This window comes from Bos grunniens, chromosome 1 (assembly GCF_055505025.1).
Source record: "Bos grunniens cultivar Pamir isolate PY7600 chromosome 1, Bosgru_T2T1.0, whole genome shotgun sequence".
NCBI classification, from domain to species: domain Eukaryota; kingdom Metazoa; phylum Chordata; class Mammalia; order Artiodactyla; family Bovidae; genus Bos; species Bos grunniens.
Window position 1 is genome coordinate 4663339 of NC_141165.1, and position 15859 is coordinate 4679197.

General features: G+C 42.4%; 2 protein-coding genes across 18 annotated transcripts in view; one reads left to right on the forward strand and one right to left on the reverse strand.

Moving 5' to 3' along the window:
• Positions 1 to 12685, reverse strand: part of LOC147378866 (uncharacterized) — a 36050-nt gene extending 23365 nt beyond the window's left edge. For 3 of the 9 annotated variants that reach the window (XM_086398712.1, XM_086398648.1, XM_086398797.1), the window contains exons 1-3: positions 12532 to 12685; positions 11675 to 11857; positions 11160 to 11258 (exon numbers count right to left, since the gene is read on the reverse strand). In XM_086398712.1, coding sequence (XP_086254838.1) covers positions 11679 to 11857; positions 12532 to 12685 — 333 coding nt within the window. In that variant the 3' untranslated portion in view covers positions 11160 to 11258; positions 11675 to 11678. Of the gene's footprint in view, positions 1 to 2683; positions 2853 to 11159; positions 11259 to 11674; positions 11858 to 12531 lie in introns of those variants that run through there. The other 6 variants (XM_086399018.1, XM_086398870.1, XM_086398597.1 and 3 more) reach the window with 5 other exon arrangements.
• The window catches only part of ANKRD28 (ankyrin repeat domain 28), a 216271-nt gene continuing 212982 nt past the window's right edge, over positions 12571 to 15859 (forward strand). For 3 of the 9 annotated variants that reach the window (XM_086396049.1, XM_086396672.1, XM_086395822.1), the window contains exon 1: positions 12571 to 12710. Coding sequence is in view for 2 of the 9 variants with exons in the window: in XM_086395822.1 (XP_086251948.1) it covers positions 12684 to 12710 (27 nt within the window). In the remaining 7 variants the exon portion in view is untranslated. Of the gene's footprint in view, positions 12711 to 13046; positions 13113 to 15859 lie in introns of those variants that run through there. The other 6 variants (XM_086396292.1, XM_086396826.1, XM_086396436.1 and 3 more) reach the window with 4 other exon arrangements.

The window sequence follows — 15859 nt, forward strand, 5'->3', positions numbered from 1 at the left end:
TTTATGTATTATACATACATATATATTTTAATGTTGAACTTGATATTTTGCTAAGAATTTTTAAATATTTGTCCATGAAGAACTGTTCTGTAGCTTTTTTTTTTTTCTTCTTGTGAGGTCTTTGGCTATGGTATTGGGGGTAACACTGGCCTCATAAATTGGAAAGTGTTCTCTTTTTTGTCTTCTGAAAGAGTTTATTAAAGGCTAGTACTATTCCTTCTTTAAACATTTGATAGAATTCATCTGTAAAGCCATCTGGGGGAGATTCTGTTTGTGAGATTTTAAATCACTAATTCAATATATTATTTTTGTTCAGTTGCTTAGTCTTGTCTGATTCTGTGACCCCAAGGACTGCAGCATGCCAGTCCTCTTTATCCTTCACTATCTCTTAAAGCTCGCTTAAACCCAAATCCCCTGAGTTGGTGATGCCATCCAAGCATCTCATCCTCTGTTGCCCGCTTCTCTTCCTGCCTCAATCTTTCCTAGCACAGGGTCTTTTCCAGTGAGTCGGCTCTTCCCATCAGGTGGGCAAAGTATTGGAGCTTCAGCATCAGCCCTTCCAAAGAACAGTCAGGTCTGATTTCCTTTAGGATTGACTGGTTTGATCTCCTTGCCATCCAAGGGACTTCAAAAGTCTTCTCCAGCACCACATTCAAAAGCAATTAAAATTCTTTACTTGTAGGTTTAATCAAATATTCTATTTCTTCTTGAGTTGGTTTTGTGTACTTCTAGAAATTTGTTCACTTAATCCAAGTTTTTTAATTTGTTGGCATCGAGTTGTCAATAGTATTCCCTTGTTTAATTGCTCAGTCATGTCTGACTCTTCTGTGACCCCCATGGACTATAGCTCTCCAGACTCCTCTGTCCATGGGATTTCCCAGGCAAGAATACAAGAATGAGTTGCCATTTTCTTCTCCAGATATTCCCTTAGAATACTTTTAATTTCTGTAGGGTTGGTAGCAATACCCTTTATTTCTGATGTTGATAATTAGTGCCTTTTCTCTTGTTTCTTTAGTCAGTCTAGTTAAGTATTTGCCAATTTTGTTGATCTTTTCTAAGAACCAAATTAAAATTTTTTGTCTATTGTTTTTCTTTTATAACACTTATCATTTCACTCCTTCTTGCTTTGGGTTTCTTTTGCTCATTGTTTTCTAGTTTTTTTAGGGGGAAGCTTAGATTTTTGATTTTAGACCTTTTTTCTTTTCTGATATAAGAAACTAAAGCTATATACTTCACTCTAAGGACTGTTATAGATCCATCCCATAACTTTTGATATGTTGTGTTTTTGTTTTCATTCAGTCCAACTTTTTCAATTTCCCTTACAATTTCTTCTTTAATTCATTGGTTATCTAGCAGGGTGTTGCTTCCAAATTTGTGGTATTTTTCCAGATTTATTTGTTATGGATCTCTAATTTCATTGTGATCAAAGGCTGTACTTTGTATAAATTCAATATTCTTTACTTTATTGGAACTTATTTTGGACTCCAGTATATGGTCTATCCTAGAAAGTGTTCCACATGCACTTGAAAAAAAATGTGTATGTTGCAATTATTGAGTGGAGTGTTCTATAAATACTAGTTAATGCAAGTTGATTGATAGTGTTGTTAAAAGTCTTCTAAAGGTGTACTATCAATTATTTAAAGTAAGTTGCTGAAATTTCTGTTATCGATTGTCTATTTCTTCTTTCATTTCTGCTGGGTTTTGTTTCATACATTTTGGGAGTTGGTTCTTAGATGTATATATAATTGTTACATTCTCTAGATATTTCAATCTTTTATCAAAATGTCTTCAGTTAGACCATATTGTTTATCCATTCTATAAATAATAGCTTACATAGCTAAACTCAACCTCCCACTCCAACCATCCTCCAAAACCCTCCTCCTAGCAACCATAAGTCTGTTTTCCATGTCTACGAGTCTGTTTTTGTTTTGTAAATAGGTTCATGTGTGTTATACATTAGTTTCCACATATAAGTGATATCACATGGTATTTGTCTCTTTCTGACTTATTTCACTTGGTATGATAATCTCTAGGTCTATCCATGTTACTGCAGATGGTATTACTTATTCTTTTTTATGGCTGAGTAGTACTCCATTGTGTATATGTACCACATCTTCTTTATCCATTCATCTGTCGATGGACATTTAGATTGCTTCCATGTCTTGGCTATTGTGAATAGTGCTTCTATGAACATAGGGGTGCATGTATCTTTTTGAATTACTTTTTTGTCTGGATATACACCCAGGAGTGGGATTGCTGATCATACCATAATTCTATCTTCAGTGTTCTAAGGAACCTCCTTACTGCTTTTTGTAGTGGTTGTACCCACTTACATTCTCTTGTGTCTCTTTTTTACACATTGTATCTTTTCCATCCTTTACTTTATATCTACTTATATCTTTGAATTTCAGTGTGTCTCTTGCTGACCTGTGACACAGAGTCAGATCTTACTATTTTATTCAGCCTGATAAAATCTGCCTTTTCAGTAGCATGTTCAGTCCAATCACATTTAATGTGCTTATTGATACAGTCACACTTTCTTTTGCCATTTTCTACATCTCATGCCTTTTTTATTCCAATGAAGTAATGAAATCATGAAGCGCCAATACATCTGTAAACTACTCAAACAATTCTCACCAAATAAAATATGCACAATACAGAAAAACAGAAGAAAGGATTCATATTTCTTTCACTCAAAACTTTATTTAATGTTGCAGTGTATTTTCTTGTATGGTCTTCCCTGGTGGCTCAGTGGTAAAGAAACCCCCTGACAATGCAGGAGATGCAGGCTTGATCCCTGGGTCAGGAAGATCCCCTGGAGAAGAAATGGCAACACACTCTAGTATTCTTGCCTGGGAAATCCAATGGACAGAGAGCCTGGTGAACTACAGTTCATGGGGTCACAAAAAGTCAGATATGACTAAGTGACTAAGCAACAAATATTTTCTTTGAAAGTTAAAACAAATTTTTTGGGGGGGTTCAGACATTTGCTTGCTTGGTTTTTAAGAATTTATATCAAACTCTGTATACAACTGTATATTTTTACCTCAGGCAGTCTGTTATATGCATTTTCCATGTATTTCAACCACAGTGGAGCAATTACCAGCAGACAGATAATTAAAGCAGTTAAGCAGAGACCCCCTCAGAAGAGCTTTTGACTCAGTGAAATGGTTCCAAGGGCCCTGTTGTTGAAATAATTGCTCTTGTCAAAGAACTGGACAGGTCCAGGGTTGGTTTGGAAGACAAGATGACTGAGCAGCATTTGGTCATCACCAGTCTTGGTTATACTTGGTTCTCAGTTTCTTTGTAAAACATAACAAACAAAAGGCATTTTTTCCTGTATGTTGGTAAAGTCTACATGTAAAATGGCTGTATTTAGTGTCTTGGAGAAGTAGCATGAACTATTTTTTTCCTGTAGATTATGGTATCTCACATGGTATGAAGCTTATTGATTTAATGATAGTTTAATGTTTTGTCTGCTTGTCTATTAGTTTTTAAATGGTACATCTGCCAATTTCTCTATAGAGTCCCATTAACTTTTGCTTTATGTGGTTAAGTGCACACAAGTTTATGAATATATCATGGGGGACAGTTCCTTTTATGATTCCTACAAATCATCTCTTTATCTCAATTAATCCTTCTTGCTTAAATTACATCTGGTATTAATGTTATTAGAGGAACAATTTTTTGGTTAGTATTTTCTTGGTATATAGTTTTCTTTAATTGCCTTTCCTCAAACTTCTTCTATGTTCTAACCATTATCTTGCAAACAGCATATAGTTGGGTTTCTTTATGACCTGGGTTTGATCCCTGGATCGGGAAGATCCTCTGGAGAAGGGAATGGCAATCCTCTTCAGTATTCCTGTCTGGAAAATACCATGGACCGAGAAGCCTGGTGAGTTATAGTCCATGGGCTCGCAAAGAGTTGGACACAACTGAGTGACTTTTTCTTTTTGATGTTGTTACTTTTTAAAAGACAGGCCTAAACCATATATATTTTTTGTGATTAATAATATCACCAACTCAATGGACATGAGTTTGGGTGAACTCCGGGAGTTGGTGATGGACAGGGAGGACTGGCATGCTGCAATTCATGGGGTTGCAAAGAGTCAGACATGACTGAGCGACTGAACTGAACTGAATATACTTGGACTTCTTTCTACAATCTAATTGGAGTTTCCTATTTATCATAACTTTAGTTTGCTTTTTTTTTCTTTTTTGTCTGCTAACCTGGACTTTTCTCTAGGTCATTTTATTTTTCTCTGTCTATAGGTTTAGAAGGTATACATTCTATTTCTCTTATTTTGGTGAATCTCCTTCTAGGTTTAGTAAGTATATCACTAGTGGATCCTGTCATATTCAAGGCTGCCATAACCTTTTAAAAAACCTTTTATATTTGGGATGATTCCCTGGTTATAGATACCTATTCCCTAGTATAAAATTGAGAACTCAAATTCCCTGCCTGCCTTGCAGCTAGGATGCAGGCCAATACCACTGGCCCTGCTAACCAGAAGCACAAGTGGAAATGTGAGGATGTAAGGATATAAGGTCTGCATGTGGCTCCCACTGTCCTTGTGTAGGAAGAGGCCAACATCCAGTTTGTGGAGGTGGCCGTGACTGTAAGACTAAGTTTCTGACACATAACTGGCATTGATGCTGATGGCGGGAGCAGATAAAGAGAGGTTGAGCTCCTAGCATTTGGTGCTTGTTGGGAACAGCAGCACTGTCTTTATCACACCAGCTCTATCACATGGTTTAGAGCACTTTTTCTAGAAGCTCAGCCCAAGCTTGTTTTTTTTCAGCTCTCCCAGTGAGTGAAACAAAAAAATTTTACTAATGTAGTAGCTTGTCAAAGTCTAAAATTTAAAACTACCTCACTCCTTCTGAATTAAAAAAAAGTCATGTTTAACTCAGAAGTCCTTTCTGCCATCATCTATCACATTTTGGCTTCCCTAGTGGTTCAGTTGGGAAAGAATCTGCTTGCAACACAGGAGACCCAGGTTCGATCCCTGGGTTAGGAAGATCTCCTGGAGAAGGGAATGGCAACCCACTCTAGTATTCTTGCTTGGAGAATTCCATGGACAAAGGAGCTAGGCTGGTTATAGTACATGGGATCACAAAGAGTCAGACAGTCACACAGTGCGACTTTTTTCATCTCATTTTGAAGGGCTAATAACTTAATTTCACAGGGTTTTAACATTCCCAAATACTAGTCTTTTTTAAAAAATACTGCTGATTTAGATTAACCAAGATATTCACTGATTTGTTTGTTTATTCTTCCTTCTCCCACTCACTTACTTATTCCTTTTGGGTTCAGCTTTTTTCATGTTGGAGTGTATTCTTTTGTATTTTTTTCAATGACCATCTGTAAGTCCTAAATTTTAAAAATGTGTTTATTCTGTTCTTCCTCTTGAGAAAAATGGTTTAGCTAGGAATAGAGTTCTAGCTTCTCAGTTATGGACTCCCAATACACTGAAGATGTTTTGAATGTCTTCTGTAGCCAATTGTTGCCAATAAATTTACTAATAGGATGGCTGTAATTCCCTTTAAATAAATTCACTTTTCTCAGTGGTATCTTTGAACATTTCTTACTTGGTAAGAAAGACCAAGTCTTTGGTATTCTCTAATTTCACTATTATGTATGGGTCTCAATTTTAAAAAAATTATGCCACTTGAGCCTAAGCATCTCCCTTTGATCTGATAACTCATTTCTCATTAAGTCTGACAAATTCTCACATATTATTGCTATGGAGACTGCTTCTCCTTCATACTTTTATTTCCTCATCTCCAGAAACTCTTTCATATGTATATGAGGTCTTCCAATTCTATGCTCTAGGTCCCTGAACATACCTTTGCTGCTTTGGCAGTTTCTTTTATGCATTTTCCATATATTTCAGGTTCATCATAAAAATCATTTTATAATATAAGAATTATCTGCTCAAAAGTTATCAGTAGTTGTCTATCTCCTACATCATAAACTAGGAAGCTTTTGGCTTTCCAGGTCCTTGTATATTCAGGTCCTACTAAGGGCACACCTATCTTTGGACCCCAGTTTCCTAACCCTAAAAGGTTACTGAAAAATTTAAAGGACATAACCCATGTAAAGTGCTGGTAAATACCCACCACACTGTAGCACAACAAGTAAACTTGGGTGTGGTTGCTTAGCTCACAGTCATTACCCAGGTGATCACATCTACATGATATCTTTCCTTCCATCATTTTAGACATGAATTCTGGATGTGGTCCACTGGAGAAGAGAATGGCAAACCACTTCAGTATTCTTGCCTTGAGAATCCCATAAACAATATGAAAACTCAAAAAGATATGACATGGAAAGATAAAATCCTTAAGCCGGTAGGTGCCCAATGTGCTACTGCAGAAGAGCGGAGAAAGCTCCAGAAGGAATGAAGAGGCTAAGCCAAAGCAGAAACAACACCCAGTTGTGGAGGTGACTGGTAATGGAAGTAAAGTCCAAAGCTGTACAGAACAATACTGCATATGAACCCAGAATGTTAGGTCCATGAATCAAGGCAAATTGGAAGTGGCCAAATAGGTGACCAAGAGTGAACATTGACATATTAGGAATCAGTGAACAAAAATGGACAGGAATGGGTGAATTTAATTCAGATGACCATTATATCTACTACTGTGGGAAAGAAACCATTAGAAGAAATGGAGTAGCCCTCACAGTCAACAAAAGAGTCTGAAATGCAGTACTTGGGTGCAATCTAAAAAATGACAGAATGATCTGTTTGTTTCTAAGGGGCAAACCATTCCATATTACAGCAATCCAAGTCTACGCCCCGACCAGTAATGCTGAAGAAGCTGAAGTTCAACAGTTCTATGAAGACCTACAAGATCTTCTAGAACTAACACTCAAAAAAGATATCCTTTTCATCGTAGGGGACTGGAATGCAAAAGTAGGAAGTCAAGAGATACCTGGAGTAACAGGCAAGTTTGGCCTTGGAGTACAAAATGAAGCAGAGCACAGGCTAACAAGAGTTTTGCCAAGAGAACACACTGGTCATAGCAAACACCCTCTTCACAGAACAAAAGAGACAACTCTACACATGGACATCACCGGATGGTCAATACCGAAATCAGATTGATTATATTCTTTGCAGCCAAAGATGGAGAAGCTCTATACAATCAACAAAAACAAGACTAGGAGCTGACTATGGCACAGATCATGAACTCCTTATTGCCAAATTCAGACTTAAATTTAAGAAAGTAGGGAAAACCACAAGGCCTTTCAGGTATGACCTATCAAATCCCTTATGATTATTCAGTGGAAGAGACAAACAGATTCAAGGGATTAGATCTGATAGAGTACCTGAAGAACTATGGGCAGAGGTTTGTAGCATTGTAAAAGAGGCAGTGATCAAGAGCATCACCAAGAAAAAGAAATGCAAAAAGGCAAAATGGCTGTCCGAGGAGGCCTCACAAATAGCTGAGAAAAGAAAAGAAGCTAAAGGCAAAGGAGAAAAGGTTAAGATATACCCATCTGAATGCAGAGTTCCAAAGAATAGCAAGGAGAGATAAGAAAGACTTCCTCAGTATAAGAAAGAGGAATAAAAAAAAAAAAAAGAAAGAAAGAGGAATAGAGGAAAGTATAGAGGAAAACAATAGAATAGGAAAGACTAGAGATCTCTTCAAGAAAATTAGAGGTACAAGGAAATATTTCATGCAAAGATGGGCACAATAAAGGACAGAAATGGTATGGACCTAACAGAAGCAGAAGATACTAAGAAAAGGTGGCAAGAATACACAAAAGAACTATACAAACAAGATCTTAATGAGCCAGATAACCATGATGGTGTGATCACTCACCTAGAGCCAGACATCCTGGAATGTGAAGTCAAGGGGGCCTTAGGAAGCATCACTATGAACAAAGCTAGTAGAGGTGATGGAATTCCAGTTGAGCTATTTCAAATCCTAAAAGATGATGTTGTGAAAGTGCTGCACTCAATATGCCAGCAAATTTGGAAAACTCAGCAGTGGCTACAGGACTGGAAAAGGTCAGTTTTCATTCCAATCCCAAAGAAAGGCAATGCCAAAGAATGCTCAAACTACGGCACAATTGCACTCATCTCACATGCTAGCAAAGTAATGCTCAAAATTCTCCAAGCCAGGCTTCAACAGTACGTGAACTGTGAGCTTCCAGATGTTCAAGCTGGATTTAGAAAAAGCAGAGGAACCAGAGATCAAATTGCCAACATCCACTGGATCATCGATAAAGCAAGAGAGTTCCAGAAAGACAACTACCTCTACTTTATTGACTACGCCAAAGCCTTTCACTGTATGGATCACAACAAACTGTGGGAAATCCTTAAAGAGATGGGAATACCAGACTATCTTACATGCCTCCTGCAAAATCTGTATGCAGGTCAAGAAGCAACAGTTAGACTTGGACATGAACAATGGACTGGTTCCACATTGGGAAAGGGGTCCATCAAGGCTGTACATTGTTACATTGCTTATTTAACTTATATGCAGGGTACATCATGCGAAATGCCAGGCTGGATGAAACACAAACTGGAATCAAGATTTCCTGGAGAAATATCAATAACCTCACATATGCAGATGATACCACAGAAAGCGAAGAGGAACTAAAGAGCCTCTAAATGAAAGTGAAAGAGGAGAGTGAAAAAGCTGGCTTAAAACTCAACATTCAAAAACCTAAAATCATGGCATCTGGTCCCATCACTTCATGGCAAATAGATGGGGAAACACTGGAAACAGTGACAGAGTTGATTTTCTTGGGCTCCAAACCATGACTGCAGCCATGAAATTAGGAGACACTTGCTTCTTGGAAGAAAAGCTATGACAAATCTAGACAGCATATTCAAGAACACAGAAGTTACTTTGCCAACAAAGGTCCATACAGTCAAAGCTATGGTTTTTCTAGTAGTCATGTATGGATGTGAAAGTTGGACCATAAACAAGGCTGAGCACCAAAGAAATGATGCTTTGAACTGTGGTGTTGGAAAAAACTCTTGAGAGTCCCTTGGACTGCAAGGAGATCCAACCAGTTAATCCTAAAGGAAATCAGTCCTGAATATTCATTGGAAGGATTGATGCTGAAGCTGAAGCTCCAATACTTTGGCCACCTGACAGGAAGAACCAATTCACTGGAAAAGATCCTTACGCTGGGAAAGATTGAAGGCAAGAGGAGAAGGGGATGACAGAGGATGAGATGGTTGGGTGGCATTACTGACTCAATGAACATGAATTTGAGCAAACTCTGGGAGACAGTGAAGGACAGGGAAGCCTGGTGTGCTGCAGTCCATGGGGTTGCAAAGAGTTGGTCACAACTCAGCAACTGAACAACAACTGTACCAAAGCTATCATTAATTCTCAGATCCTGCTTGTTGTAGTAACTGGTTGAAGCATGGGCACAGGAGTCTTGCCTAACTTATTAGTTATTTCTTGATACTTTTAAAATTTGAGGTTTCCTTTATGACTGCAGAGTACTTAAGATGTGAGTTCAGAGCCTGGGTGCAGTAAAGAAGGATGAAAGTGACAGAAAAGGATGGGGTGACAAGAGTTGGAGAGAGGTTACTGATACCATTCTAGCTCTTGGCCTCATCAGCTTTGATTACAGAAGACTTTTCAATACTATAGATTTAATATTCAAATATTTTATATATATATAAGCTGGAATAACCTTATAATAAAGATATAAAAATTACTGTCAGAATTTGAATATAACCCTTATTTAATCCTATTGCTAAATTACATAGATTTCTTATTCCTATTTTTCAGAATGACTGTTATCCTCTGTCCTGATAATGGAAATGTAGTTGCTACAATAATAACATTAAATTTGAACGGTTCTGCAGAGTTCCTACAGCCTTTCATATCATTATCTTATTTGGTTGTATGAGAGGTGTAGGCCAGATAATGTTATGCTTAGTTTTTACAAATGGTGAAATTAAGACACAAATTAAATTGTGGTTAGGGTGGAGGAGGGTTTGATCTGACTTGGATATTAACCATTATCTATCAGGAGAGTTTGGAGCATTCTATTTGCAAGGTTGTTGGGGATGGTAACTTATAAAATACTTTCATTAACTATAATTAATTAGAAAACTTCAGAAGAGCCCTGAAAAGTTTCACTAGCTCAAGCCTAAAATCTGTTAAAATGCATCTTTGGCCCATGATTTTTGTTCACATTCTCAAAGGCATTTGTTTTCCCAAAAGTGAATCTTTGCCTTGTTCCTAATCAAGTTCCTGTTGTGCTTTTCAATTCTAGAACTTAAACTTAGAAGAGAGATCATTGGGAGTGGGTTGCCGGGATAGGGTGATGTATTAATGTCATGGCATCACCGACTAGATGGACATGAGTTTGAGTGAACTCCGGGAGTTGGTGATGGACAGGGAGGCCTGGCGTGCTGCGATTCATGGGGTCGCAAAGAGTCAGACACGACTGAGTGACTGAACTGAACTGAACTGAGACATCCAGAGGGCTTAAAAGGCTTGTGTATGAATAAGAGTAAATTCTTACATTCTTGGACTAAGAACTCTGTAGTGAACACAACACATGGGTAACTGTTTATAAAGGCAACTTGTGATCAAAAATACTCCGGTAATATTACCACAACATCTCTGTTTTGGAGAACTCAAGTGTTTCCACAATGTTAACTCCTTCACCTTCTCTGAACTGAAAGGAGAGACTGGGTGGCAAACAGTATCCCTATTTAATGTGCAGGAGTTGATGAAGGGGCGAGAGGTACTGAGGATGCAAAGCAAGAGCTGTTTGGTTTCATCACGAGTGTTACCTCGCAGTTGCGCAAATCCCTCCATTTTAAGTAGGAAATATGATGCGAAATGTCATTATATAAGAAACTGTTTGTATAGAATCGAAGCTTTGGTATGTCAAAGAATAGTGGAAGGATCAGGCTATCAATCAGCGGTGCTTTTCGTTTTGCACTCTGATACTTTCCTTTTATTATGGGGCTAAAAGAAGCTTTTTGTAATAAGCATAGGACTACAAGACACTGACATTCTTGGCATAGGTTCCCTTTTCTCCTGCTTGCCATTAGACCCAAATCGATCCTCTAAATAAGTCTGTCCCAAGAGACACAATTGATGCAGGGAACAGAGAACTTTCTAAAACCAAGCCTGACGTCACACATTTGTGTTCTAACCATCTGTACCTTTCATTAACCGAGGGCTGGAGTCGCCCGGGCGGACAGACACAGGCGCACAGCAGTCTTCTCCCACACAAGCCTGGAATGGCAACAGAGCGCGGCTGCCTAAGAAAGAAAAGCCGTTTCAGAGCTGTGGGGTGGCGTGGGGGCGTGTGTAGCAGGGTGAGGGAGTCATTCCTCTCCTCCTCCATCCAAGGATGCATCCAGCACATCTTTTTTTTTTTTTAATTGATTTCTCTCGAGTGGGAGGCAAAACCCCTCAGATGAGAAAGAAGAAAGAGGGCGGGAAAAAAAAAAAAATGCAAGCCAGGCAGGAGGCTTTGCGGGGAGAGAACCATCATCGCTTTGCTTCGGATTGGAACTATGGGGTAGAGAGAAAGACTCGGGCGTCCACAGCCCGTTCGGCTGCAGAGATACTGCCGTTCCGCCCGGAAGGCCGGCGTCGTCTTCCCCTCCCCCGCCCACGGGTGCTGCGCCCCCCGGAGGAGGGCAGCCATCCCCGGACGCCCCCCTTTTCTAACCTCCTCAGGTGCGGAGGGCCGAGGGTCGGAGAGAAGAGAGCTCCTTCTCCTTCGACGTGTCAGACTCGGCCAGTTGGCTCGGCTCCTTCCCTCCGGCCTCTGCCCTCCTGCGCGGCCCCCCGAGGGGGGACAGCCGCCTCCCAGGGACCACGTCTCGGCCCGCTCCCTCGGGTTTTGTGCACCCTGAGGAAGTTCAGACCTGAGAGTCGGCTTGGCCCCCATGCCCTCGCCGCTCCCGGGAAGGTGGCAGCACCCGAGGGCCCCTCCACCCCTCACGCCCTTTCCAGCCCCCCACCCGGTCCCCGCAGCCTCCTCAGGCTTTGTGAGGGGGCGGGCGTCTGCCCTGCTCCCCTCACGCGCGAGCCCCGGGGCAGTCACTGAGGGAGACCGGACCCGCACCCCAGGCCGGGCTCCGCCCCCCGCGCCCCGGGCACGCGCCCCGGGCACCTGGCCGCCCCTCCCCCGGCTCCGCGCGGCTCTCTCTCACACCCGCCCCCCGCCCGGAGCTCGCGGCTCCGCGCCCACCCTCGCCGCTTCCTGCCCGGCCCCGCCCCGTCCGGGAGGCGGGGCCCCGGGCGAGCGCGGCGGCGTGGCCAATGGGCGCCCGGCTTACTCTGGCCTCTCCCCCGCGCGGCCGCCAATCGCGGCGGGCGGTGGTGGTAATATTGTGGAGTGGAGTTTGGATGCCGCGGCGGCCGCGGACTGGAGCGGCGGGGCCGCGGGGGCCGCTCGGCTGTGTTGGGAAAAGGGGGCGTGAGGCGGCGGCGGCTGAGGAGGCGGCGGACGGGGGAGAGGAAGAAAAGAAGCAACAGGGCGGGGAGTCCTCGCGGAGGAGGCGGGACCCTCCGGTTCCTCACCTTTCGGCGGCGGCGGCGGCGGCGGCTGGAGGCGGGGAGGCGGCGCCGCCCCCCTGCCCGCGGACTCCTCAGCGCACGGCCGCCGACCTGCCGGCTCTGGGCGCTGGAGAGGCTCCTGAGGCGGCAGCGCCGGCCGGGCGGCGGCGACCGCCATGGCGTTCCTCAAACTCCGCGACCAGGTAGGCGAGGGGCGGCGGGCTCCGGGCGTGTGAGGGAAAGGCTGCGGGGCGGGGGCGCCGGCGGGGCGGGCCGCGGGGCGCCCGCTGGGCTGGGCGGCGCGAGGCCGGCGGGGCGCCCCGGGGGTCGCGGGGGCCCGCCTGTCAGAGCCGCCCGGCCCGGGGGAGCCCACGTGCCGCCGCCTCCGGCCGCTGCCGCCGCCAAGGGGCGGGTCCGCGCTCGCGCCGGGCGCCCGCGTCCGGGTACGCGCCTTCGCTTCTCCAGGTGAGTGAGGCCTGGGCCTAACAGGTGGCTTCCCGCCGCCCGGGCCGGGCGCCGCCCGCGGCCGGGACCGCGGGTCACGACCTTGTTCGCCTGTTGGCGTCGCCGGGTAAGTTGGAGGCCGCCTCTCCGGATCAAAGAAGGTTGGTTTTTTTCCTTTTTTTTTTTTTTTTTCCGCTCAAGGACTAAGTTATTCACCGTGCAAGTTCTCAGACTCGTTTTCTTCTGACGTTTTGTGCACCATTTTGGTTACTTTTCTTGACTCAGGAAGAGCGGGTTCACGAACACCTGAAGTGCGGTTAAGAGTCGTGACACTTTTTGATGGAGGAGATACTTTTGTGTCTAGGGACGAAATCGCCACGATATCAGAATGATTTGTCTACCTTAAAACGTTGAATGATGGGTAGTAAGACTCTAGGCAATGCAAACATTTGAAATCTCCTCTGAAGGAAAAGGGAAATGAATGTGTGAAATACACCGAATCTTAGTAGGCTTATTCGTGCTGAGAATTTGTTTTTTTTGCCATTTGTTTTTCTGAACAGAAGGTATTGAGCAGATTTAAAGGGAAGGTAGTTGGATGCATTGGGAAACTGTTTCAGAAGTGAAATCCCCTTTTGAAAAACGGTGGGGAAAAACTTTAAGATGTATTTTTCAGTATTGTCTCTTAGCAAATATCGTACCTTAAAATTTGAATCTTTAAGTAGTGTCATGTCATTCGTGACTTTTCTGTGGAGGCCGATGGTTGAACTTGTGTATGTATCATTTGATATCAGGAAGGTTTTAGTTGGTGTTAAGGTCATCAGGACTTGATACTTTGAAAAACTCTAGCGTTTAATCAAGTTTATACATTGTATTTCAAATCGTTAGTTGGTATTAAGGTCATCAGGACTTGATACTTTGAAAAACTCTAGCATTTAACCAAGTTTATACATTGTATTTCAAATCGTTGAACCGCATTGTCCAATATGATAGCCAGTAGCCACATGTGGCAACTTAAATTTAGATTAACTTTAATTTTAAGTAAAATAAATCCAGTTCTTCATTCCTGCTAACCACATTTCAAGTGTCCCATACTCTGTGCGCACATTTCAAGTGTCCCATACTCTGTGTGGCTCTTGACTGTGGTATTGCACAGCACAAATGTGGAGCACCTATATCAAAAAGTTCTATGGGGCAGCACTATTAAAGAATAACAGGTAGAGCATAAACCAATTCCTGCTAATTACTGTGCAGTTAATTCATGTTATGCTTTTAATGGTGTGAAACTCTGATCTGGATACTCCACTCATCTTTACTGATCCAATGGCGCCTTGTTTCCATAACTTATAGTTGAGGTAACAGTTTTTGTTTTAGTCCTATACTTTTGAAGAAAGTTATTTGGATCATTGTGTGCATTAGAAATTTGGTGAACTTTTAGTAAAGAGAGCATCTCATTTTACAGAAACAGGGTTGTATTTTCACATAAAACCCAGTTGCACCTTTGTATTTGTGTATTTAGGAATTGCAGTTATGAAGCAACTGTGATGCTACTCCAGTTTTAGATAATGTCCATGGTAAGGATGATAAAGATTTTTCATTTGAATAGACACTGATGCTGGGAAAGATTGAAGGCGGGAGGAGAAGGGGACGACAGAGGATGAGATGGTTGGATGGCATCACCGACTCAATGGACATGAGTTTGAGTAAGCTCCGGGAGTTGGGGATGGACGAGGAGGCCTGGCGTGCTGCAGTCCATGGGGTTCAAAGAGTCGGACACGACTGAGTGACTGAACTGAACTAAGGATGATATGTAAAATGTCACCTGTAAACTTGAAGATATTTGGGCAAGTTAATGAAGTGGCATGGCTCAGATGGGGGAAAGAGCATTAGGGTTTACCTCTAAACTACTAGTAGTTGGCTCATTTGGTCTGTCATTTGGAAGACTGCTAAAAGTGAGTTTGTTTTTGCCTGGTTTAAAGGGAATAGCCACTTTTAGAAGTCATCTTGTATGTTGATATTTTATTAGCTATTGAAAGTAATGGTAAAAATGAAATGGAATGCAAATGTATTTTTAAAAAATAATTTTATTTATTTTTGGCTGTGCTGGGTGTCTTGATTGTCTCACAGGCTTTAAGTGAGCGGGTGCGTGTTTAATCCTGTCCAACTCTTTGCAACCCCCATGACTGTAGCCCACCAGGTTCCTCTGTCCATGGAATTTTTCAGGCAGGAATACCTGAGTGAGTTGCCATTTCCTTCTCTGGAGGATCTTTCCCACCCAGGAGTCGAACCTCATCTCTTGAGTCCCCCACAATGGCTTGCAAATTCTTGACCACTGAGCCCTGATAGAGAGTACACAGGCTTTTCATTGCAGTGGTTTCTCTTGCTGTGGAGCACAGACTCTAGGGCCCGCAGGCTTCAGTAACTGCAGCTCCCAAACTCTAGAGTGCAGGCTCAATAATTGTGGCCCACGGGCCTAATGATCCTAGGCATTTTGGATCTTCCCGGATCAGAGATTGAACCCCTGTCTCCTGCATTGGCAGGTGAATTCTTTACAACTGAGCCCCCAGGGAAGCCTGCAAATACCATTTTAACCCTTTCCATCTATGAACAGGCCATTCAGCTATATGAATTATTTTACTTGGAGGAAAGGAGGAGATCCATTTAAGTACATAGAATTGTAAAGCTGGAAGGTGCTTGGCAGCATTTTACTCAGTCCTCATTTTCACTTGAGCTTTTCTCTGTTATTTCCATATTTATTTTGCTTTTTTCCATTGTTAATACAGTCTGTTACATAGAAACTAAACATAGGTAGGGGTTGTTTTTCTTTGTGCACATAAATGTCAGGGGGGTTATAGTTGGTTTAAACATAGAATCAGTGAGTAAACACAGTAGTTTGCTTTCCTATCCAATC